Here is a 26809-nt window from a genome sequence, read left to right on the forward strand (position 1 = left end):
AACTTTTATAAGCACAGTGTTTCAATTTTTACATGTCTATTCACTGTATAAGGCTTTGTAAACACAGTTAGTAGTCATGGTTTCTTATTGTAAAATTTTCAAGTATGTGTGCTCTGTTAAATGTTGTGTGTTTTTCTACACCAGCAGTAATTTTTATTACCTTAATAGTAAGCTGTTGAGAAACTTTAAGTGTGGACCATTACATATTCAGTGCATTGTTCCTTACTGTGCAGCACTGTCATACTGCTTTACATATTGTTGTGTCTTAATGGCTTTAGCAGCAGTGTAGGTCTTCGTGTTTGTGCATGTTCAATGGTTTGACAAACTGATATATCATTTTTATTTCTACAAAATTCTTCCTGGTATTGGTTCAAATTTTTTATTTCCCCAGAGAAATGGAAAACAGTGCTGGAATATTTTATATTATTATTACAAAAATCACAAACTAAATTAATTTCCCCAGGTGGATTCACATAGAATGTGACAGATCTCCAGGTATTGAATTGGAGTCTCAGCTGAAAGACTACATCTGTACTCTTTGTAAACAAGGAGAAGGGGATCAGACTCAGTCTTGTGATGTAATGGATACTTCTGAACTCATTCCTGAACCTGACAGCATAGCAGGTAATCAAATGCAATCTTACATTTGCAAAATAGTAACGTCAGAAGCATTAGCAGATGTTTCACGAGGTCTTCTGTGAACCAGCCACTCAGATTGTGTAGACTTCATCCTTTCCTTTACTAAGCAATAGCTTCTCAAGTAATCCATTCTGTCTTTTCAGTGTGCTTTCTGGCCCTTTGGCTTCAGGGTCCTGTATTTGATGCACAAGCAAACAAGCACCTTATTATGGTTGCTTCCAGCAATCACAACTTGTAGCTGTAAACTTCTTTAGCTTTTTTTTCATGTGGTACATTTCATAAATGGACTCATTTGAGAAGATTCTTTTGGGACACTCCTGTCTACTAGGTATAAACCAGCTTCTGACAGATGTTTCTGGTGACAAGCAGTTTATCTGTGTCACTCTTGCTATTCAACTGTTTCATATTGCCCATTTGCTCAGTATGTCCAGGTAGGAAGCAGCAGTGGGAACTGGACTGTGTTCAAGGGCCAGGTGCATTTAACTGTGCAGCTTTTAATCGGGGTCCTCTTTCAAAACAGTATGTGATTATTAATTGCCTCTGAGAGCTTCTTGTCTACGTAGGCAAGGCAAACAAAAGGTGGGAAAGGAAGTTGCTGAAAAATGTAAAGTATTTTTTACAAGTACTCAGTGACAGTAAGGAAACACAGAGAGAGTTTGAATCTCTTGATCCTGAGTGGTGGTGAGTTATCCACAAAACCTGTGTAATGAAATCTTAACTGAAAGCCCTCCTTTATTTCATATCATGTGCTCTTCTGGATAGCACCTACTCACGCAAGCTGAATTTCTTAAGAGAAGTGCAATTGCAGTTTAATGTGGAAGCAAGGTAAAATGTGACAGATGAACTGCATTGCCATGTGCATTTCTGATGCATAAAGATCAACGCTTGTGCACTGATCTTTTGTTAAAGCAGTAGCTCCGTTGCATAATTATCTGTTTTTGAAAGCCCAGTAACTTTTCACTGCAATAGTGAACTCTTAGACTTCAGAAGAGCTGCAGCTTTTTATGCATTCAGACTGAAGTTTTGCATAAGCAGGTCATTATCTTTGACGTTAGCCAGTTTGTGTAAGTGTACACCTTTGGTGAGCAGTAAAGAAATGATGAAAGAGATGATGATCCCAGGCAGTGACTGTGGGTACATGTATGCAAATGGATGGACGAACTCTGTCAGTGAACATGTGCATTAGGTTAGAAAGAGTGGCAGCTTCAAACTCTGATCAGTTCTGTTCTGAAAGGTTACTAGAAACTCTTGGACTCTCAGATGGTATTTAGATGATTTAGGAGGAAGCCTGCATTGTATCTGAACTCTCAGTTTTCTATTGCAAATGCTTTAGAGTAAGTTAAAGGTTTGGTTAAAAGGCTGTAGTTTTTAAATAATACTTCTTTTATGGTTTTTAGGTCTACAGAAACTGTGTTAAACATACTTTCCCATCCGTAGAAGAAGATTAGGATTGTTATCTCAAGTACTAGGAGTAATCCTGCAGCATCTATATCAGTGCAGTCATACTTAGTTTATGCCCAAGAGAGCACTTTTGTACATTGAAATCAGGTTTTGGAGCCAATCTAAATGATCATTTCCTTAAGGTTAAAATATCACTTTAGAGTTGGCAGAGTCTGCAAACAGTTCTTAGGTACTAAAAGTAGCATCATCTTGTAGTTCCTGGCTTCCTGAACAGAAAGCTATATTCATTTACCCTTTTCACACTAACGTCCATGAAAGATCAGTCCCTCTTGAGCTAGCACTTACTACTTATTTGTCTCTCCTGCTCTTGCTTTGTCTAGTGCATTTTAATTAATTTCCTTCACTGAAAAACCTTTTACATGAGAAAAAAATATGTGCTTCCTGTTTGTGCTCTCTAACAATACTGTCAAGTGAAGCAGTACTCAGCAGTGCCTTTTCCCATGCAGTTTCATATTTTAATATGGGGAACTCACAGAAATGGGCGTGCTTATTTTAAAGTGATCTACTATCGTGTAGTTGGAGTTCAGCAAATGGTTTGGAAATCAGTGTTCTGTGTGTGCTGATAGTAGATGGAACATTGTGTCTCTGTCCTGAGCCATGACAGTATTTGCCAAAAAAAAAAAAAAAAAAAAGAGTGAAGCCTTCATCCCACAAGGTCTGTTGAATTTTGCAAAGTGGAATTTGATAAAAGACCTTTTGTATTGCTTAGATAATGTGGCAGAGTCTGTGACAATATCTAAATTATATTTTCAGTGTTAGGTTTATGTAACTGTTTCACAGCCCTTTTCCACTGTCTGAAAGACATTAAACAGTTTCATGTTAATGAGAAGAAGACTTTATCTTCTAGGGTACTATGTATCCTCCCTATCTTTCTCACTGAGCTTATGTGCCCTAGCTCCAATCATATAGTTAAATATCATTCTATTTAACCAGAAGGTCATACAGTGACAGAAACTACCAATGCCAAAGTAATGGAATAAACACCATATTGATATTGACTATTTTCTTTCACTCTTAAGCTTGTACAAATGAAATGGAAATGGAAAGTGGTGGAGAGGATGTGGCATTTCAGGAACAACTCGTCATTGGTAATGGCTCTGGTCAAGAATCAGCTGTTGGATGTGTCACAGATGGTAAGAAAGAGTTTTGCAGTCTGAGAAAATACCACTGCTGTGTTCAGAGCTCTTTTTCATTCAAGAAAGTTTGTGGTAATTGAATTATGAAGTAAAAAGAAAAAATGCCTGGAAAGCAGTTGGAAACAAATTGTTTATGTTCCGCTGTCTGAACTCTTAAGCAACAGAGTTAACTTTTTTGTTGAAATAGTATCCTATTCAAGACAAAGATAGTCCTCAGAAAATTTGTGTAAGGGAATATCAGTCTAATTGTTTGGCAGGAGTGGCTTTCTCCTTAAGTGGGAGGAATGTTTTTGTACACTGGAGTCTTATAGTTAAAGGATGTGTTTGGTAAAGGATGTCCAGACAGGGTGTCTTCTGGGAAGAAATGGATCTTACAGTCACACAGCAAGGACCAGCCATAAAAAGGAGTACAATTGGAATGGGTTCTGGGTCAAGTCATCTGAATATGTTAGTGATTGATGGGAATGGTGAAGAACATTCACGTGTGTCTCATCCAGCCAGCTCAGTGTTTAAAGTGGGTTGCTGTAAAGGAAATCAAGAAACCTAAATGTAGAGCCAAAGGAAAGAAATTATTTCCCATGTTAGCTATGATCACCACGTTATGTATCATAGCTTGTAGTAGGTACAAAAGCCATGATTGAAAACTTTGTAATGGAGGACACATTGATGATGAAATGCTAGACTTTGAAATGTGGTGGCTGAGGAGTTTGTGTAGCAGTGTGAATCTGGGAGTGCAAGGATAGTAGAGAGTAAGTGGACTGTAAGGGAATTGAAGTCCAGTGAAAGAAGATACTAGAAGCCAAATTTAGAACAAACAATGTGGTCCTCTGTAGGATAGATACAAGACTCCTCCATGAAACTCCTGCACCATGACAGTTGTGAATGAAAGGTGTTTGGCTGCATAGAAAGCTAGAGAAATACTTGTGAAAGAAATCTTTAGGACATTACCATGTAAACTGTTTTTATTTCAAGTGATTTCCTGAAGTCTGGAAGAGCACTAGGATGGAAATGGGAAATGTTTTTTATTTATATATGTACTGTTCCTCTTATCAGCTGTTTGCTTTTTGAAAGAGTTGAGAGAAATGATGAAAGTACATAAATTTATACCAGCATATATCTTTAATAAGCAGAAATGAAAAAGGAGGGGCCGCTTTTAGCTACTTGGAAATGTTTGCCTCAAAAGTTAATCTAGGGTCTACTGAATGCTCTTTTTATTTTAAAGCAACGTTACTCGTTGCTTACTGTAACTTTTATTCATCTGTCAACTTGACTCACAGCAATAAAACAATGGAACTTTCCTGGTATTTGCATTTGGAAATTTTTTCTGTATGTTGTTAGTAGCTGAGGAGCTACATATGGTACCTTAATATAATCTTGTTTTGCCCCAGCACCTTTTTGTAGGAAACGTGAAGGGAAAAGCTTGAGCTTATTCCTGAAAATGGCGTATCTGTGAATTATTCTGCTATGATATAGAAGAGAAAAAAAAGAAATTGTAGTGTTTTGTGTTTTTAGCATATGTTCTCACTGTTCAAACATAGATGCAATGAAAGATATTGATAGAATATGTTCTAAGGTACAGATAAAATTCACAAAAAGTGATACTGCTGTATGTGATGTGTACCAGCTATGCTTGTTGACCAGTACACTATGTATGTTGTTCATCGTCATACTGAGCATTTAATATGTTTGTACTTAGTTACAGGCATATCACCAGAAGAAAAGACCACAGAACTGGAAACGGAAGTCTCTAATGAAGTTAATTCTGCTGAAATGGAAATGTCTCCTAAAAAGACACCAGCATCTGGTGACAGTCATACTGAGAAAATGATGGAAGTGATGGAAGGTGTTCAAGCAGTAGCACAGCAGGAGTTAGACAAACAAGTGGAAGAGACACAGTTACCACAGGGTAGTGCTGAGGTATCAGAAGTAGCCACGGTAGACTCTCGGTCTCTGTCTTCAGTACCTGAGACCATAACTGTGATGCCAGAAATAGAAGGGGCTGAAAGCAAAGGAGGTGTTTGTATACACGCAGAGCAACAACTGGAAATAATAAAAGTGCAAAAAGAGGTAGAAAAAGGAGAAACCCTTGAAAAGTCAGATACACCAGCTCTTCTAGAAGCAGAAACTGCTTCTGTAAATGAAGGTGTTACAAACAGTTCACCAGTTGCAGACAAACCCATAAAATCACCAGCTGAGACTTACCCCTCACTTCCTCCATCAGTTAACATAAGCAAGGCAAATGTGTCTTCCTCACTGGACCTGCATTCTACACGAGAAGTTCAGCACGCTCAGCAGCCAGCACTGCCTTCCACTGCTGGAAGTGCTCTCCCAACGACTTACATATCAGTCACTCCAAAAATAGGCATGGGGAAACCAGCCATCACCAAAAGGAAATTTTCTCCTGGAAGACCCAGGTCAAGACAGGTAAGCATGCAGAACATTTCATTATATATTTATGAAGCACGTATTAGTTAGAATTTCAGTATAATCCTTAGAATGCAGTATGCATTTATACTCCCAAGTGAGTGTTTAGTTAATTTCTTCAGGAAAGTAATATCATATTAATTAATTAAAAGAGTCTGTTGTTTGAATTACAGTTTCTTTTGGATTACACTTAGAGAAAAATAAAATATTTCTTCTATTTTTAACACACGTGCAACAAATGCTGATATACACAATATGTCTTCTAAGTTTTCACTCTTTTTTGTATATTCATGTATTTTGGTTAGTAATTTTAAGTTAATGTCTTAAACTGACTGCATAGAAAAATCTGCGGCAGCTGTTTCCATTATGCTTCCAAATTTTTTCATGGTCAGTATTTTAATGATGTTGCAAATCATTTAATCATTTTCTTCTATGAACAAGTACTGTGTGATGTAAGTTATGGTTTGATTGGGATTAAATCTGATCATTGAAAAGTATGCTTAAGTCTGTAGAGTTCTGCTCCATCCCATCCTGCTCTCTATTCTAGTCGTGTGGTTGTGGGAGAAATGGTTCATCAAAAAGTGTGTCAGTGTGACAAATTAGTGTTTCATTTCTATTCTTAATTTTAGTTTTTGGAACATTTAGGCTGATCATTTAATATTTTTCTTAACTTTGCACATTTCTTTGTGTTTTCATATAATAGCCAGGGGTTCAAAAATACAGTCAAATTAGTTCCTTCTTGCTCTGAAGAGACTAAAATATAATAAAAGCAAGAAACCATAACACATTCAAATTGGAAGGTTTCTGAGTATCTCTGAGTCACATATTTAGTTATTTAGTTAGCTCTCTATGTAAGCACGGCAGATCTTGGAGAAATACAGGTGAACAAAAAATGGACCATTGAGCTACCATGAAGAAAGTGATTATTTCTGCTCTGTTGTCTTGAAGTAAAGAAACACGATCCCTTAAAAATAATCTTTTTGCTCATACTGTGTGCTGTCTTGACAATTAAATTTATTTTCTCACTTAATTTACCACAGTTTATCATGAAATCATGAAATTTTTAAAAGTGGAGTTCTTTTGCAGTCTAAAATGAGGTGCATTAAAAAGAGTGTGGCTGGTAGGTTAAGGGAACTGATCCTCCCCCTCTGCTCCAGTTCTGGGCTTCCATCTAGAAGATGGAACTTCTAGAGAGAGCCCAGCAGAGAGCTGCAAAGATGATGGAGGCCTGGAGCATCTCCCTTGTGGGGAATGGCTGAGATACCTGGGGCTGTTCCATCTGGAGATGAGGAAAACACTGAGGGGGACCTTGTCAGTGCTTGTCAATATCTAAAGGATGAGAGTCAAGTGGATATAGCCAGGCTCCTTTCATGGTGCACAGTGACAAGACAAGGAACAATGGGAGTTCCATCTAAACATCAGGAAAACTTCTTTACTGTAAGAAAGGCAGAGCACTGGAACAGGCCCATTTTAGAAAACATGAAGGCTGATCCCCAACTGTAATTGCCTGTGTTAGAATGGACATTTATCCTCTTGAAAAACAAAAACAAAACAGCTTTAGAAGTAGTAGTTTGTATGTTCTGTGTGGAAGATAGTTATAGCCATGAATATCTCAATACATGGTGTGAGTAATGCAGATAGAAGTGAGCTGATCTACAGTTTAGGGATGAGGAGTAATGCAAACTCCAAGCTGTTATGCTAACTTAATATAGTTTGTTGACCAGTTTGGAGATTATATTTTAAAATAAAAAGGTACTTGACGTCTTTGCAGTACCTGTAGTAGAATTGGACAAGTTACTTGTAAAATTAATGATCTGTCTTCAAAAAATACTAGGAGGACTGTAAAGGTTTGCTTTGACTTTGATAATCTTTGACTCATGCTTTAAACACGCATTAAGCTGGAACTGAAGTTCTGTGAAGTGAATAGTAATTTTCTGGTAAGAAAATCACGTGCATGTTTTGTTTTAAGACCCAGTTTGCTTTCTTGTTTTCCATTGATTATTCAGTTCAGGCACAGACCAGCACCTTGTGGAAATCAGTGAAAATTGTCCTGAATAAGGGTAGTATGAAAATGAAGACCCCCTGGGTACGTGATTTGTGAAAGATAGATGTTTTTCCAACTTTCTACCAGTGATCTAAGTTTAGCAAAACTAAATGGTTGGGTTATTTTCATGGATTAGGGATTGTGGCTCCTATCCTTGGTAAAACTAATGTTGGAGCCACAGTGACTTTCCTTTATTGCAGCAGTGTTGCTTCTGCAGGATTGCACTGCTTTAAATTAGATGCTTTGTGGAACTTTCTCCTTAGTTTGTAATCTACCTTCTTGGATTGTTCTGTTCCTCTTTTAAGAAGAAGAAAAAAACCACTCTAATGGATTTATGGACCTTCATTTAAAGAACAAGAGAAGGGTCTCTGCACTCTGTGAATATATTTTCCCTCCGTTTTGTAAGATAAGTTTGGCTTTAACCAGAGACAGAGAAATCTGTACAATGAATAGTTTTCTCATTTTGGATTTGTTTTCTTTAAATTATTGTGCTGCGCATTAGGATGAATGAATGTCTCTTTCTTCAAAATCTATTTATAAAATTACTAATATATTTGAATAATTATTCAATTCCAGTATGAAATGCAAAGTATTTTGTAAATCTGGGTAGCGACAAGAGGGGCTTCTACGAATACATCTGTGATAAAAAGAAAACTAGCTTCACATAAGCAGCCCAATGAGAGCCCTCTGTCCATCTAGCATGGCATCTCAGCAGCTTCCTATGATTTTTATTTCATGGGTTGTCTCCCATCTGCTTGTTACCCTATTCCATTATGGGACAGATTGTTTTTTCAGTGTCTCCTGAGTGCAGTTCACAGATCAGAGACATTTGCTTGTAGCTGCCAACATGACAAAGCTGTTACAGTGCTGACCTCAGAGTTGTATCTGTGCAGTGTTTGCCCATGGAGTACACAGGTTGTCCCCCCATGCCTGTAAGTAATTGTCAGATTTATACCAGGGAGCAGCACCTCTGCTTTGATCTTTTTCATTATTTTTCTCCTGTAGGAGCAATCTCAAAAAGAATGATCACATAAGTTAGGTGATTACTAATCTGACATTCATCTAGTTTGAAATAAATCTTCACAGGAAAAATGGGTTGTTTTTTCAACATCTGCATGTTTTTAGTAGTGCTGGGGATACTTTATGTATCTGAATGAAATAAATTGGAAGTCATCAGTTATTTTTGCAACAGTGCCCTGTGTTGGTAAGCATAATGTGAAGTCAAGGAATGACTGGTAGATGAGGCTTAAGAATGATCTGTGAGATTATGTTGAGTAGGAAATAAGCTTTTACTGATTTTGTTTTACTTTATGCATTCTTTTAGAATGCATTCTGTGGGAAGTACCAATAAGATGAAATGAAGGTCTTCCTTCTCATCATGAAGATATTGATGATCTGTATTAGGTGGCTTGCTTGTTCTAATTATGTTAAGAGATTTTTCTAAAATGACACTGAAAAATGAAAGAAGTGGGTTCAGATGTTCTTTTTTGGGTACTGTGGCCTTTCAACCGTCTTCCATCCCATGGTACTTGTTAGCCTGCAGTGGTTGGTGTTCAGAAGAGCTCAGAAAGGGTCTGTTTGAAGGTTTGGATTTTTGTAGGGTTGTTCTGTTGTTTTTTTCTTTCTTTCTTTGTTTTTATGAGGGAGGCTGTATTTCGAACATATGAAATGTTGTTCACAACCCTAAAATCACATTAGATGTTACAATGAAAGTACAGGTCTGTATATCTGCAATTACAGTGTATTTCATAAAGGATTCAGCTGCAGAACACAGTCAGTGGTAATTTAGTGAGATCTCCTGACCCTTGATGACATTGTGTTTCGTTTTGTTCTAATTTACTTGCAGCTGTGTTGTTCAGTTTTGAGTACTCAGGAATATGATGGAGAATGAAACTTCCTGTTTCTGTCAAAGCACATAATTATTGCTGTGAATAGGACTTTCTTCAGTGTTGTGTGGTAATGGGCATTAATTAAAAGCCAAAATATAATTAATGGATCTCTTTGATGTAATTCATTTGTTCAGAGTATTGTGGAAGTGTGTGTTTTTAATTAAGTTTATCTGACCAAGAATTCAAATGTTTCTGATCTACAATAAAACTTGGATTAAATTTCCAATTTAATTTTTAACAATATGATTCATATACAGTTCATTGTTTTTTTTGAAAGAGGGAATATTTCATATTCAGACTTAATATTCTATTTGCTTTTTAATCTTTTCATTATACTTAATCATTAGAGAAGTGTATCTTCTTAGAAGGGAAAATAATTTTGTGCATCCCGAATGAGAGAAGGTAATTTCAGCTGCTGGTGAAGAGTTTTCAGTGTGTTTGAGCCAATGGGTTTTGACCCTTTGCTGGCATGTCCCCTCCCTTAGGGTCGATATAGACATTGTTTCTATGATATACACGTTTCCTTTGTGCTGTACAGATGTCACTTGAGTTCCCACATTATAAGAACAATTGCTTATTACACATAATCGTAGAATCATAAAACGGTTTGGGTTGGAAGGGACCTCAGGGGTCATCAAGCTCCAACCCCCCTACCTCATGCAGGGCCCCCAAGCTCTATATTTAATGCCAGAGCAAGGCTGCCCAGGGCCTCATCCAACCTGGCCTTGAACATCTCCAGGGATGGGGCATCCACAGCCTCTCTGGGCAGCTGTTCCAGCACCTCACCACTGTCTCTGTAAAGAACTTCCCCCTGACATCCAACCTAAATCTTCCCGCCTTTAACTTAAGATGAGTTTGGGTAATACAAGGAAACTGTAAGTAAGATTCTAGCTTTATCCTGCTAGAATCAGAAGGCCTTCGATAAGGAAACTAAGGCTAGCACAGTAAGGCTAATCTCCATATTGCCACAGATCTGCTGATGCTGAGTAGCATGCCAGTGCTTGCTAGGACTGAGACATTTTGGCAGAAATAGGGCGGACTGATGAACTGCAGAGCTCTTGGCAGAACAGAATCAGAGTCTGGCCTTCCCATTTCTGTCTGGTGGAGCTGCTGTGGGCTGAAGAGTGAGATTCACCTCGAGGGACCCGTGTATCTCTTACTCAGACTTAAATTCAGGAAATGCATTATCCTTCAAGTATGCCCAGTTGTAAATTCAAACTGAAGGAGGATGTCCCACAGTCTTAGAGTTCAAGAAAGTCTATCTCAGGTTTCAGTGTGTATGAGGAACTTCAGCATCGTTTCGTGTACATCTTCACACATTCTTCTTGTTTTGCCACGTTTCTTCAGAGGAGATACAGAACAGATCACCATGGTGGGAGCTGTGGCAGTAGAGATAATAAAATAATCAGTTAGTTGAAAAGAGTCTGTAGGTACAGTGTATGTATGTGTATTACATGTATATAGAAACACACTGTTATTTGAGATCACAGTGTAACATGAAGACAGCAGGGTGAAAAAGCCTTAGTAGTGGGAATTGATAATCTTTTTGAGGTTTTTTTTGTGGCAGACTTGCAGGAGAGAGATGCTTTATTAATTATCATGGCTATTTTTCTTTTCTTCTACTCTTTGCTTACAACCCCTATGTTTCATGCACTTCTAAGACTAGCTATAGTCATGCTTGTCAGTAGTTCAGACTCAAACAATGAATAAGAACATCTATTTTTTCAAAATGGGGCTTGAAGGGTAAAAAAGGTATCCTGTCATCTTACAGTACTGCCTCCTCAGCTTCGTGTGGTACAACATAGGGCTGTGATTTACTGTTGTTACGATTGATTGCTTTATATTTGTATTGTTTTGTTTATGAAACTCATTTTGTTGTACTGAACCATCACTTCGAGGTTTGTTATATTTGTTTCAGTGTAAGATTCAATGACAGCCTAAAATCTTCCCTTCTTCCTCTTGCTCAGTGAACTAATTTACTAGTTAATGTAGAAATGCCTATGCCTGCATGTGCTTTGCTTTTCAGATTTTTTTTGTTGCTTGCTTTTTCTTTTTTTTTTTTTCCTTTTTTTTTTTTTTTTGTTGCAAAGTTTTATACATCTATTTTCTCACCTACCATATCCTAGGGGGCTTGGAGTACCAATAATACAGTCAGCCCACCTTCCTGGTCCCCAGACATTTCAGAAGGTCGGGACATTTTTAAATCCAGACAGCTTCCTGGCAGTGCCATTTGGAGCATCAAAGTGGTAAATAATTTGAATTTATTTTTGTGTATCCGTTGCTATCTTTCTGCTGTAGAGACTACTGATGAAATTCTGTCTATCACAATTGAATTAATCTTCCATTCTAGTACTGCTTAACACGTTTAGAAACCATTAAAACTCTGGAGCTTTCAGATTAGAAGAAAAAGCGTGCTTTCCAGAGTGCACAATATGATGGCATTGCCTTGCTATTACAGAACAAAGGCTAGTTTGTATTAGCCATTTCTTGTGTGCTTAGCACTTCACTTTTTGTGGTTGGCTTTGCATAGCCATCAAAATAAGTTATAAGAGAAGGAAAATGTCCTTAAGTCTGGCAGTAAGGTAGGCCAGGCAACAAAAGGAGCAGAACTCTGAGCTGGGGCTTGAGTTTGTTGCTGTGGAGAAAGCCTGCAGAGCAGATTCGAAGTGACAGCCTTTTTAGCTTATGGGGGAATTAAAAAAACCCAGCTACCTCACCTGATTAGATGGACCAAAGCTTTTATCCACAGTGACAGTTACCATTCAAAATACCTTAAAAAACTTAGAGCACTTTTTTTAAATGACAAAAAAATCCTAAGTGGTGAAACACTAACAAACACTTGTAGGTTACCAATGATTTATTTTCATTTCACTTTAACACTCATGCTATTTTTATTTTGACATTAGCTTTTGCTGCTTCAAGCATTAATTTCAGCTTACTATTCAGCATTAACACTGATACAAGTATGTGCTTATTCCTATTACTAGCTCTGGAAAAATAACAATACTGATATGAAATCTGAAACATACAGATAAGAAATGTGTCAGAAGAGTTTACGTCTTAAAAATGTAAATTGATGCTTGTATGTTCTGTCTGTGCATATGTATTAACTTCATATATGTAAAGACAACATTATCCCTTCACTTCTACTGCATATAAATACTTCTGCCATCAATAATACCCTTCCTCTCATTTTCTAAAGTAGTGTTGCATTACTTTTCCTTATATCATAAATCAGTTTAATTTCTCGTTACATTAATGGATAGATATTGAGAAAAGTATAATCTTCAGTATGTCCTTCTAAATATGACCATAAACTTTTATTATCTTCTTTACACCAGGAGTTGGTATATTTGAAAAGTACTGTTAGTAATATTGAGCCCATAATGCTACTTTCCATCCAGAGTTCCTATCTCTGTCAGTATAAACTGTTCATGTCTGTTGGTGACTCTGTCCCCACACAGATTTATGTTCAGTTAGCTTTGTTTCATTGAGAAGTGTTTTGTCTTGGTATTAAAAGCAACTTCTAGCAAATGTCTGGACCCATGCACGGTACCTCTGTAGGTAATCTGTGGACAGAGTTGAACTATCTTAGAAGCAGAGATTATTCACATACTCAAAATCAACCAGTAATCTCATTGCTTATTTTGTAGTAGGAAATACATTTGCTTAGGTACATCCCACAATTACTGTCATGTTTCAGAGCCTTTGCTCTCTATAAACGTGCTCTGGAAAGGTATGTGACACATTGGCCAGCACTGGGTAAGGGACGTTGTCAGGATGTTCATTTTCTTTCTGGAAGCAATTAAGGAGTTTGTCTTATAGTTTGTATTCAGCTGATTTTGAAATAACAAGAAAAAAAAAATCATAAAATTCAAACTGAGTCACAGGAGCAGTGTGAGGTAATTATTATTTTAAAAACATATTTGCTTTTCTAGAGCAAATTGTAATTGAACACACTTTGTGGATGCTCCAAGAGCACACAAGCACTGTATGTCTCTGCATATAAAATAAGGAAGGGGGGAAAAGAAGCTGTCTAAAAATAAGTGGATATTTTCTGAGAGAAGCATACTATTATGGGGAGTTTTGATTTGAGTTTAATTGATATAATTAATATAAAAAGCTCTCTCTGTATGTGCTGAATTAAAGGAGTTCAGTGGAGCCAACTCCTGCTTCTCTTTGGGAGTAGGATTGAGTCCTAACAAATTCCAGTGTTTGCTTGATTATTCATAGTGAAAGAAATGTGTCTGTGATTGCAACTAATCAAGGGTCCGGGCCATATGCAGAATTCACATGAGCTGAGTGTTTAAAAAGAAAAATGAATCATGTAATGGAGGGTATTTACTTTGGATACTTTGCAACCATGGGAAAAAAAAAAACCCGTATTTCCAATTATTCCTGAACAGAAAATAAATGTTTCTGGTTTTGTCTGCTTTCTCACTGGTGATAATGGTGATCATATTAATTCATGTAACTAATTATAGGAGTTAGAGTTATTTCATAACTATGTATGCAGTAATTTGTTGACCGTGGCCTAGGGCACCCATATGCACTTGAAATCACTGGGTGTTTTATTTTACTTACATTTTCTCTAGATGTATTGAACAAGTTTGAATTCCTCAAAACAAAAGGACTGCAGACTGAATTTAACTTGTCATCTTACATTGAATAGGGCCGTGGATCAGGATTCCCAGGGAAGAGGAGGCCACGTGGTGCAGGTCTGTCAGGACGAGGTGGCAGAGGCAGATCAAAACTGAAAAATGGAGTTGGGGCTGTAGTCATTCCAGGGGTAAGAACACTTATTTTTAAGTCATGTTGTAGTCTGTGAGTGTAACGTAACGTAATTCAACTATAATTCTTTAATTAAAATGCTGTTTAAAGCCAAAGAACACTAAAAAGTAGAGGTATATGATGAAATCTGGTTATTATTACATATGTATGATTATGAACTACAGCACTAAAGCAAAATAAACCTGAAGCAATTTTATGCAGCTGTTGCCACTTAAAGAGACAACTGCTGGGCATCTTAGCATACTGCTTCTACTTCTCAAGTGGAAAAAATGCCAGATAAGTACAACATTCACTGATTGACAGAACAGGGGAGACTAAGGCATGTAGTACAGCAGCCTTAGCAGATTGGACCAGAGGTTGTTCTGCCCTGGGACCAAACCTGACTGCTGAGGGAAGAGCACAGAACAGAAGAGCCACAGACAATGGGATACTTCTGTTCTGTCTGGGTTGGGGCCTTGCTGAACAGAAGGTGATGTCATTGCCTTGGACAGCTTCCATTGGAATTTTCTGTCATTAATTTGTGTATGTACTTATAAAAACTGCTAGTGACCATGTTAACCTCTTTCAGTTCTACAACTCGTGAGCCCATTGGATACAGGCACTCCTTTGCTTTCCATTGCTGCCTGCTTCTGAGAGCCCTTAGAGAAAAGATGGTTGAGAAGTGTATTTTATTATCTTCCTGCCACTCGTTTTTATAAACATCTGTTGCTCATCCTTGTTTTCCTTCCATTTCTTCATTGCTAATCTGGAGAAACCCAGTATTATTTGATGTTCCTTGTATGAAAACTGTTCCATACAGTTGCTGTCCTTTCCAGTTGTTTTGGTGTGTTTTCCTGTGTTGACTTTGATCTGCCTTTTTATATCACAGAACTCAATCTTATGAGGTTCTTAGTGCAGTTTTTTATAATTGTCATTCATTTTTTATTACTTTGAATATCTTAATATTGTTGGCAGGTTTTATCACCTTGCTCCATGTTCCAGGTTGTACATGTTCAACACAATGGCCTGTTAGCAGTCATCCCTATCAGGATGTTCACCCTTGAAAAATTAAAAAGATAATTGATGTTATTATTGAAATTGAGTCATTCACATGGTTATTTTGATATTAGAAAGCATAGGTTTGTACTTCAAGATAAGCCAGGTTTTATAGAACAGTGCTTAAAAAACATTGTAACACAGCAGAGAATATTCAGTGAGGTTAAGTGTTGTAACAAAAGTGACCATTGCTATTCTCAGTTTCCTATAGAAATTTGAACCTGTGACTTTTAAAATGAACAGCAGCTTTTCTACATCAGAACAGACAGCAACAATGTGGCTGTCGTGTAATAAAGTAGATGAAGGTAGCAATACGAAGAGAAAGCAGCTTTTTCCAGATTAGTGGTTGAAATAGAAGTATTTCCAGCCCCTTTGCTAAACTTGTTCATACTCATGGGATGGTGACCATTGATCAACTACATGAATTTGGAAATCATTACATTTAAAGAATGGGGGAGAAAGTGGCTACAGGTTAACTCCCATTGGCTCATGTCTGGTGTTAAGCTAGCATCAAAGTTGCAGTACTTCAGTTCTTCACATTCTGCTCTTTTGTATGTGTAAGCAACTCTGAGAACTTTGTGGAATCTGTGGAAATACATGCATGGGAAAAAGTCTCCCTGAACATCTTGAGAGGTGTTTCAGGAGTTCTTTGGGTTAATTAGTTACAGCTGCAGAGCTGTCCACAGTACAGTACTTAAACCATATTAACTGTATACTTATATTCCCTTCTTAGCTATTTCTCAGTAAATGCTGATTTTCAGCAACAGTGTATCAGAAAGGTTCCTGTAGCTATTGTAACAGTATTTATATTTGTCTCTAGTGATGTTTGAAGTTGTGAAATATTTAGAATATTATTTGAACAAAACTAGGTGTGTAAGATTTGAATTGTGTTTTTAAAATAATCCACATTTATAAAACTAGAACAGCTGGCAAAACAAAGTTACATTTCCCTAGCATGCATTTATCCTTTTTTTTTCATAAAACTGTACTCCTATCTTCTAAATTTTCATACTCACTGCTGATTTGGAGAGTAAACAGCCTAAGTCTGTTAATGCAAAGTCATGGGTGGCAGATTCTGCACAGCAAGATTTGCATAGAAGTCAGAGCACAAAGCATTCTTTGATGTTTTCTTGTGACTCTCACAAAATCACTACGTCTTGCTTTCTTCTTTTTCTTCCTGAGGAGCTATATATATACATGCATACAATGAGTTTGTAAAGGCAATTGAGAGTAATGATGTTCTTAGTCAAGAGGAGAATGACAGTCTACAGTAAGGCTTTATATATTGAGATCAAACCAGAGGTGAATTAGTAAAACAATTTCTCATGAAGATAGCTTTCTATGAAAGACATATGCACATTCTGATATCCTTGTATTTTCTGGAATTAAAAATCAGCATACTTACAGGTTTCATGTTGTCTCACATCTTAAAAAATGTGATGTGCTTGCTAATTACCTTGCTTCTTTTGGTAGGTCACAACTATGGACATTTCATCTAACAAAGATGAAGAAGAAAACTCGATGCATAATACAGTTGTCCTGTTCTCCAACAGTGACAAATTCACTCTCCATCAGGTTAGGCTATTAAGCTTTCATTATGTTTCATAGAATCATAAAGGTTGGAAAAGACCACTCAGACCATCTAGTCCAACCATCAACCTGTCCCCTCTTGCTGACCACGTCCCTCAGTGACACGTACTCTTTTACTGAACACCCTTTTCTTGGTGACTTCACCACCTCCCTGGGCACCCTGTTCCGTTGCCTGACCACTCTTTCTGAGAATAAATTTTTCCAAATATCCAGCCTGATTCTCCACTGGTGCAGCTTGAGGCAAACACCTCTCATTCTATTGCTGTTACCTGGCAGCAGTGGTGACCCCCACCTCCTTTGAAAGAGTCATAGAGGCACTAAGGTCTCCCTGGAGCCTCGTCTTCTCCAAACTGAACAATCTCATTTCCTTCAACTGCTTCTCTTAAGATTTGAGCTCCAGACTCTTCATCAGCTCAGCTTCGTTGATCTTCTCAGGATGTGCTCCAGGGCTTTGATATCTTTCTTGTAGTGAGGAGCCCAAAACTGCACACTGTACTTGACACCAGTGCTTTTAATTAAAAAAAAAAAAAAGTAAATGTCATTGTTAAGAATTTCATCCTAAAGCAACCTAGTTGGGCTTTACTATTAAATATTTTCTGAATTTACTGTCTAATGTGTTGAAAATCTACGCTTTTCTATAATTTCAGGATATGTGTGTAGTGTGTGGGAGTTTTGGCCAAGGTGCTGAGGGCAGATTGCTTGCCTGTTCTCAATGCGGTCAGTGTTACCATCCATACTGTGTCAGTATTAAGGTGAGTGCTTTGTTATTTAAGAGATTACTTAATTACACTGTTTTCATATTGTACTTTAATAGCACTATGCTGCCTTTGGTTTTGTGGTAATTAAGGGAGTCATTAACTTGTTAGATATTCTTCAGCTAATGTGACCATTATTTGTATGCAACTTGTGAAAGACTTTAATTAAATGCCATTTTATAGTATGCATTGCCTCAAGAGAAATTAACCTTTTTGTAATTTCACAACCATAAATAGTACTGATTATCCAGCAGTTGGTTAAAATAACAGTTTGAGATATCAGCTTAGAAGCTAAATACAAGCAAAATTAAAAACAAAGAAAAAAAATGTAATGCATCTTCATTTACTAGGGGCATAAGGTTTGGTTGATTCAATTTGTCTGTTGGCTGTCAGAATTGACAGCAGTTGGAGTGGTTAATTAATACATTTTTCTTTCATTAGTCTAGGAGAGAATGTGTGAAAATTAAATTTGAATGGTATGAGTTGACTTAGTAAGCAGATAATAAGCTATTTATTCCAATATATAAGCTATATGCTACTTACTATACAAGTACATGTATGTAAAACTGGGACTTCTTCAAACACATCACAGAACATTATTTAAAATGTACTTTACAAAACATCATATCATCGTCATGCATTTTTCATGCAGCTGTAGTCTGGTTTTTACATTTGTATGCTACTTTTACATTATTGGACCTCAGTAAATTTGCTTTAGGTGACTGAAAACTCAGCATTGGCTATCACAGGGTGATACTGCCCTACATGTAGACCTAGCACAGTATGTATTCTCTGACATTCTGAATTTGTATTCCTGCAGAGTATCAGCAAGTCCACACAGTTCTTTTCTATTTGTTCCATTCCCACTTAGTGGAACTCCAAAAAGCCTAATTGAGAAATGGCTACTTGTGATGTGGTTAGTGTGAGTGGTAGAGCACCCTGTAGCCAGGCCTTAATTTATGCACTGGTTGTATTTCACAGAGCAGAGTTCAAATTATTTTCACCTTGCCATTTGCAGATTACTAAAGTGGTGCTTAGTAAAGGCTGGAGGTGCCTGGAGTGCACGGTATGTGAAGCCTGTGGGAAAGCTACAGACCCAGGAAGGCTGCTTCTCTGTGATGACTGCGACATCAGTTACCACACTTACTGCTTGGATCCACCCCTGCAGACTGTTCCAAAAGGAGGCTGGAAGTGCAAATGGTGTGTTTGGTTCTGGTATCAGAAATGCTGGCCTTTTTTGTTCCATTTTGTCACTTTATATTTGCAATGTCAGTTTAACTGTAATTGTATTTGAGTCAAGTGTATTGAAACAAACAAGATACTTTTGCTTTGTTTCATTTAGTTATCAATTCAGTATGGTTAGATTAGGTTGTGGTTGGACTTGATGCTTTTGAAGGTCTTTTCCAACCTGAGTGATTCTGTGATTCTATGGAAATTGTTGTTACCTTCTCTTAATAACCTTTCTTCATACCGGAAGCCACATAAGTAGAGGTGGACGGTATTTATTTTGAAACTTCTAGACAAAAAAAGCCACTAATCTACATTCACTGCAACAATAAGATAAATTAAGTGGCATTACACCAAATTGCTCTAAAGTAAAACCCTCTGAAAACCATTCATGTTATTTGGGTGAAATACAAACCAAATAGACATCTGTGTGGCTAAGTGTCTCATGGTAAATGGCAACTGGAAGCAGGCACTGCTCTGACCTTGTTAAACTGTTACATACACCCATCTGCCTGTTTTTGCAGATTGAAAGGTCTTCTTACTTAGGAAACGTTTAAAAAATTATGAAAAATACAGTAATGTTCAAAATCTAAACAATAATTCTTCATTCAAATAAAATATTTTGACCTGAAATAAACTTATTTCCTCCCATGGAACTAGTTTGTGACCTAAAACTGAATTATTTACCCAGTTCTAAGTTAGGAGAGCTTTAAAGCCACAGAACAGTTGTCTCGCGAACTGAAAGTAACAGATCGTTCTGTCTTTTCTGCAGGTGTGTCTGGTGCAGACACTGTGGAGCAACTTCACCAGGTTTAAGATGCGAATGGCAAAACAATTACACGCAGTGTGCTCCCTGTGCAAGTTTGTCAACCTGCCCAATCTGTTACCGCACTTACAGGGATGAAGAGCTTATAATTCAGTGTAGACAATGCGATCGGTAAGGATCACTGCTGTTCTGCAGGCTTTTTCTGCTTAAAGCTCATTTTATTTTTTATTTTTTCCCCCAGTATAAAAGCATAAAGATGAAGGGAATGGTCTTGTGGTAAAGAACACTGGACTGAATCTCAGAAGTGTTTTTTTTTTTAATTTCATTCCTAGTTGTACTATGGATTTTATTACATGACTCTGGGCAAATTAATTAATCACTTTGTGCCTCATCTTCCCTGTCTGTAAAAATAAAATATAACTACTTTACCTCATAAGACTGTTGTGGTGAGGCTAGATCTAGATTATGTTGTATCAAATGAGTAGTTAAAATGATTTCAAATATAGGGAGAAATTATAATACCAAGATATATTTGCTTCTGGTACATTGCTTTATAAAGTTTTCCTTCCTGTGAAGGGAAATAGATAATCTGGTAGTCTATATACAGTATTTAACACACACCACTATAGAAGAATGTTGTGTATGGAGAACCTATTTCATCCTTTCTCCCTATTAAAATTTAAATTAAGCAAGTATTTCACATTTACTTGGACCATATACTGATATTTAGGTCTCCTAAAACACCACATATTTCCTTTAAATTGTATTTTTTCCCCCACTTAATTTCTAGATGGATGCATGCAATCTGTCAGAACTTAAACACAGAGGAGGAAGTGGAAAACATAGCTGATATGGGTTTTGACTGTACCATTTGTAGGCCATACATACCACCAACAAACGGTAAGAAGACAATTGAAACCAATGGCAGGACTGCACACTGCAATAAATAGGTTTGGGAATGGGTTATGGTTCTTTTCTGTTATGGAGAGTTGGCTTGTTGTAGAAGCAAGATCTTTATTTTTATTTTAAGGGCATCCTGGAAATGTCCTCAGCTCTTTCTCACCCTCTAGTAATTGGCTGCAAAGCCATCTCTGCAGCCAAAGACAACCTGTCAGGGAGAATTCTTGACAGATTTAGTGAAGATAATTTGGGCAAAGGACTAAAAACGTCTGATATTGAAAGGGATAAATGCATCTCACTTTGTCAAGAGGAAGGAAGAACGATCTTAATTGAAGAATATTGAAATAAATTCTGTGCAGAAAAACATTCCATATATCAATACTTTGAAGCCTTCTGAAGCAGCAGTATCTGTAACAACAGTCCATATAAGCATTTTTTCCCTCCAATCTTATAATTTATTAATGCCACCCCCTCAGCTCTCCCAGTATTTAAGACCTATAGTTCCCTAGATGTGATATTAAAAAATATCTCCATGTTTCCCTGCTTGAGATTCTCCATGTTTTTGTTAGTTAAAATACATATTTCTAATGAATTTTCGTCTCCTCTGGACATGTTTTCAGGAAACATACCGACTTCCTTGTCTGTAGTATGCAATTTCACAGCACTGGTACTTCAGGAGCTGAGGTTACTGTGGTTTTTCTCTTTGAGTACAACTACACCATCTGGTTCTGTGGGATGGTACTGGTTAATTTTATAGTGAGTAGCTTGTCAGCAATTAGATTGGCCTATTAGATGATTTATGGTCTTGCTACAAGAATAGTATCCTGGGTCTGTTTTCTCTGCGTGTCAGCACACAGGAGTGTCTGCTTCAGTCTGTTGCTTTAATAGAACACTGACACCTCTACACATTTTCAGAATAATAGTATGGTAATGTGTTCATGTTAACCCTTTATTGAGAGTGTCATCAGATTTTGAGAACATGGTAGAAGGAGGGAACAAGAACCAAGCAGACGTTTAAAGAACAGAACACCAGGGGTAAGATTGAGATAAAAGGTTGATTACACCACAAGGCTTGTATTTGAGAGGTCTGCCAAGAAAAGTTCAGCAGAGATCTGAACTTCCTTTATACCTCCTGTCCTCATAACAATGTGGCAGTAATTGTAACTTAATGATTGGAAAGTTATATATTTGCTTGTATAAGTTGATCAACTATATGTGTGTGGTTGTGGAACACTTCTAAGTATCCCACTTGTGTCATTGTTGAAGTAAAGATTACATGTACTTACATATTTCTACAACTTGCTTCATGTGTGAGCTCTACTTTCTCAAATTCAAAACGAAATCAGTTTTCTAAGTGGGAAAACCAAGGAAATATAACAATTTTCTGTTTCTTTTGGTAATAATGTTTGGACACTTAAACACATATGTCCAAGTAAGGAATACTACCTTTTCCTTTTACTTACAAGCTTACAGAACTAGTGTTTTGGTGATAATAAGGTTCATAATTCGGTATGTGGAACAACTTCAGAAGGTGGTATCAGATGTTCAACTTCCAAGCCTAAACTGGCTCCTGAAAGAGTCCTTTCTGAAACCACCGTGAAGATGTGTAGGTTCATTTTCTGAGGAATAGGAACCAGTCCAGCAAGACCTGTTAGAAAGTTCCCCACTCTTCTTTGCAATTTCTGCTCAGCTCTCTTATGAGACAAGTTTATCCGCTTTTTCTTTGTCATTTTGACTCAGTATGTGTAATAACTCTAACGTGTGTACATTTGCACCGTTGCATGTCTAAATATATCATTTGATGCATGTTCTAGAAATATTTGCATGTACTTTTATATGAAATGTTTCAGTGTTCTGTTAATTTTTCTACATTTGAAAATTCTGTGTAGTTTTTTGTTTCAAGATGAGAGAATCAAATGCTAATAGCATAAAGTTTCTTAGAGCATACCATATGGTAATTTTATTGAGATGGTTCTTTCTCTTTCCATCTGATGTACCACAGAGGATATTAATGTGTTGCAAATATTATTACAATTTTCTCTACTACTTTATTTGAAATGAATCAAGAGCCCTTCAACCTAGTAACTTATCACTGCATAGCAGCTGGAAAGTAGGTAGTTGTTGGTAGTAAGTAAATATCTTCTAGAATGTACGTATTGAGAAAGAGCTTCCAGTTTTCTCTCTTTAGAAAACAAGAACTTTAAGAGTTCTTGTCTATGTCATCTTAAGAATATCAGATATGTATCTGATAATCTTAAAGTCATCTTCATGAAATAGGAATAAAATATAAATAGTTTTTCTTTTTGGGCGTACATAAATATCTACAGCCAGCAGATGGTAAAATTTGTTCCAAAGTGTGCCATAAGTCTTAATTTGTATATTATTTTGCAATACACATCTTTGATCAGCATTTCATCATTGTTTTTAATATGGTCTCATATTAAAATAAAGAATCGTGGAATTATCTAGGTTGAAAAAGACCTTCAAGATCACCAGATCTGACCATGAGCCTGGTCTGCTGATTCCCATCCATGTCCATGGTGCCATGTCCATTAGTGTCACATTCACATATCACTTTAATATGTCTAGAGATGAGGACTCAACCACTTCCCTGGGCAGCCTGTTCCAATGCTTGGCCACTCCTTCCATGAAGAAATTCTTCCTGATACACAATCTAGGCCTCCCTTGGCTCAACTTGAGACCGTTTTGTCACATCCTATCACCTGAGAAAAGCACTGCAGCCTCCTTTGAGATAGTTGTGGAGAGCAATGTGGTTCCCTCTCAGCCTCCTTTTCTCCAGACTAAACAACCTCAGTTCGGTTTTCTAGTACCTTCACTAACTTTGTTGATTTTCTCTGAACATGCTCAAGCAACTCAATATCATTACAGTGAGGGGCTTAAAAATGAACACAATATTTGAGGCATGATCTCACCAATGTGTTCAAGGGAACAGTAATTTCTCTAGTCCTACTGGCCACACTTTTTCTGATGCAGGCCATGATGCCGTTGGCTTTCTTGGCCACTTGGGCACACTCTTGGCTCATTTTCAGCCAGCTGTTGACCAACACCCCTAGGTCCTCTGCCAGGCAACTTTCCAGCTGGTCTTGTCCCACCCCATACTGTTGCATCAGGTTTTTATCACCCAAGTACAGGACCGGAATGTCATGCAGTTGGGCTCAGCCCCTCAATCCAGCCTATCCAGATCCTCTACAGAGCCTTCCTGCCTAACTTGGTATCATCTGTGAGTTTATGAGAGTGAACTCAATTCCCTCATCCAGATCACTGATAAAAATGTAGAACAAAACTGGCTCCAAGGCTCAGTACTGGGGTGCACTACTGGTGACCAGCTGCCAATTGGACTAAACTCTGTTCACCAGGACTCTTTGCACCCTGCCAACCAGCCAGTTCTTCACCCAACAAAACAGTACACCCATCTAGGCCACAAGCCAATTTTTGGGAGGAGAATACTATTGGAAACAGCATTAATAACTTAGTTAAAATCCAGGTAAGAAACATCCACAGCCTCTCCCTCATCTACTAAGCAAGTCATCTTGGAGGAGATTAGTTTTGTCAGGCAGGACCATATGTGCTGTGAAATGACATCTAAGATCTGCTCCCCCTTTCCTGGTACTTTTTGAATTAATAATAACTTTTTAATTAATAAGAACTTTGAAAGTTATCAGGATTATTTTTAGTGTTACCATGACTGAAGTACTGGCAGCTGATGTAGGTAGCAGCAGCCTTTGTGCTATAGTACCTCACGTTCAGGATGGAGATGTGCATTTCTCACTCCTGCAATCATACTCTCTCCCAGACAAGCAACTCTAAACCATCTAGCCATCATTTCTGCCTTTTACCATTGTACAACGTGGCTCCCCTTATGGAAGCCTCATCCATAAATTCCATCCCTTCAGTTCTGCCTGTTTTTTTTTTAGTGGGAACAGCTAAGGAGATCTGAATGCAAATGCATGTAACAGCTAGTTACAGCTCATGTGGTAATGTAAGACTTACTGTGTGTACTTTGCATTGCTTCTGTATCCTGTACTTACAAAATTAGGAGCTAAAATTTTAAATTTTAATTACTTGGCGTGTTTATTATTTCAGCTGTTAGGTTCTTGTATGTCATAGTATTTGCACATAAATCCCTGCATCGCACTCGTAGTTATGTAGGCATCTAATATTACTCAGGTTTTGTGTCTCCACATCGACCACTTTGTACTGTCCCTTATGCTGATTTCATTTTTTTCCTAGAATTATTCCTTTCCATTGCAGCCTTTAAATTGCAGCCACCTTTCATTTTGAACTGTGATTATTCTTGTCATATTGGACTTTGTGCACTTTTTTTTTTTTTACTGAGGCTGCTGGATGCTGCATATCATTCAGCAGGTTTTAGACCCTTTGGAAAATAACCATATAATTTTGGTTGAACATCTGAGTTGATCAGAAAGCACTGTCCTTTCTTTGTTCTATTTTTTAAGGAGTATTTTTTTCCTTTGAACCATCTTAGTCTGACTTGGAATTCTTTTTTTTTCTATTATCCATTTTATTGATTTAATCTTTTCTCTGCACTCTAATTAGCTCCTTTTATGGAAATTTGCTCAATACTGTCTTCAAACATTGTGCATCTTCTTTGGGCCAGTCTCTGAAGTCCTCACTTTGGTTGCTGTCAGCTTGTTTGTCTATTTCAAGTCTGTTCAGTCTCCAGCACTGAATTTGTTCAGTCTGACATGGATGAAGACTCCGTGTTGTACGACTTTTGTATTAGGACACCAAATTTCTGTTCACAGTGATCTCTGTGAATTTTTTGCTTACCTTAGAGTCCAGTTCAATAGTTGTTAACTCTGACTTAAAACAACTTGTAAACAACAGAAAAATCAGAAGATACCACTTCTGCCTTTGATTATCTCTTAGTATTTGCCTTTTTCTATTCCAGTTCAGAGTTTGTGAGTGTCTTCCATCCTGCAGCTTGTCCCATGTGTTTTTTTGCTTCCCTGCAGCTTAGTATCTCCTTCAAAATGTCATTTTCACTTTTGTTTCTTCCGTGCTTTTTCCTTCTGTGTGTATCAGTTTTTCAGTAATGCTCATGGGCTCCTTACATTTCCTAATTTTCTGTAGTTACACTTTCCATAAAACTTCCAGAGGACTACAATTCTTGAAGACATATTTTGTTTCCTTATTTCTTATGTATGCGTAGAAAAACATTCTCTAGATTTTGTATCCACTACATCCTTGTTTTGTATTTAACAAAGCGTTAACGTTATTTGGAAGCTTGTTCTTTTCTTAGTCTTGCCTTTGTCTCCCAGATTTATGTGTGAGATTGGAGCACACATGCAACTGGTCTGAGAAACATGAACCTTCCTCACATGCTTTCCCTCACTGGTCTGGGCTTGTGTAGTAGATGCAAAAGTAAAACACTGGATGTTTGTCCAAGAGTTAAACTCAGCCTAGCTAAGATTTTTAGGGGAAAAAAAAAAAAAAGTGAATAAACATTGAATGTATAGTAATGCTAACCATGTCAAACTAACTGTTTTTTTGTTTGTTTTAATTCTCAGTGTGAGATAAAAGCTTCTAATTTTCCCTGGACTTACTGTCTACATAATCTCTATAAAGTTACTACTAATATTAAAAATCTAATGTACATATGACAGGTTAGTGAAGCGTGATTAGAGTTATTGTAATTAATGCAGATGAGAGAAACATTTCTACCTGCAGCAGTAGTATGCTAGCACCAGAGGACATTTTGATCATCATTTGTTCTCTGAAGCATGCAAGGCACAATTTTGAAATGGAGCTTCTACTGTTCCATTGGTCAGTATTTTAATTTTGAATAAGAATGAACCTTTCTAACATGAACAAGTCACATCTCATCTGCTCTAGGATGCTGTATCAGCCTTACTTTGTTTCTGGTATATAAGACATCTGACAGCATAGACACAGCTAGAAGTCAGTGCACAAAGCTGTTGGAGTCACCTACCACTTCTGGGAAGATAAAACAGCAAGTGATACTTGTTCATAAAGTCCTCCTGTTATTCAGCAAAACCTGGATAACGTGAGTAGCGTAGGGGTTACCTTAAAATCCGCTAGATCCAGTGCTTGTGTTTGCCTGTGGTCCAGTAGGCGGAGATGATTTGTCATCATGTTCAGTGCTTTCC

General features: G+C 37.3%; 1 protein-coding gene and 1 long non-coding RNA gene across 14 annotated transcripts in view; one reads left to right on the top strand and one right to left on the bottom strand.

Moving 5' to 3' along the window:
- The window catches only part of KMT2C (lysine methyltransferase 2C), a 188261-nt gene that overhangs the window by 103482 nt on the left and 57970 nt on the right, over window positions 1–26809 (top strand). For 12 of the 13 annotated variants that reach the window (XM_090143163.1, XM_090143155.1, XM_090143156.1 and 9 more), the window contains 10 exons: window positions 464–624; window positions 3120–3233; window positions 4933–5660; window positions 11720–11839; window positions 14266–14382; window positions 16893–16994; window positions 17657–17761; window positions 18783–18964; window positions 19764–19928; window positions 20548–20657. In XM_090143163.1, coding sequence (XP_089999289.1) covers window positions 464–624; window positions 3120–3233; window positions 4933–5660; window positions 11720–11839; window positions 14266–14382; window positions 16893–16994; window positions 17657–17761; window positions 18783–18964; window positions 19764–19928; window positions 20548–20657 — 1904 coding nt within the window. The remainder of the gene's footprint in view (window positions 1–463; window positions 625–3119; window positions 3234–4932; window positions 5661–11719; window positions 11840–14265; window positions 14383–16892; window positions 16995–17656; window positions 17762–18782; window positions 18965–19763; window positions 19929–20547; window positions 20658–26809) is intronic. The other variant, XM_090143159.1, reaches the window with a different exon arrangement.
- Window positions 14389–17627, bottom strand: LOC149917595 (uncharacterized). The gene is made up of 3 exons (XR_016467907.1): window positions 17119–17627; window positions 16436–16604; window positions 14389–15422 (listed from the first exon to the last, which is right to left on the bottom strand). It is a non-coding gene; the product is annotated as an uncharacterized LOC149917595 (long non-coding RNA).

The sequence above is a fragment of the Phasianus colchicus genome, chromosome 6, assembly GCF_987193195.1.
Source record: "Phasianus colchicus chromosome 6, bPhaCol1.hap1.1, whole genome shotgun sequence".
NCBI classification, from domain to species: Eukaryota; Metazoa; Chordata; class Aves; order Galliformes; family Phasianidae; genus Phasianus; species Phasianus colchicus.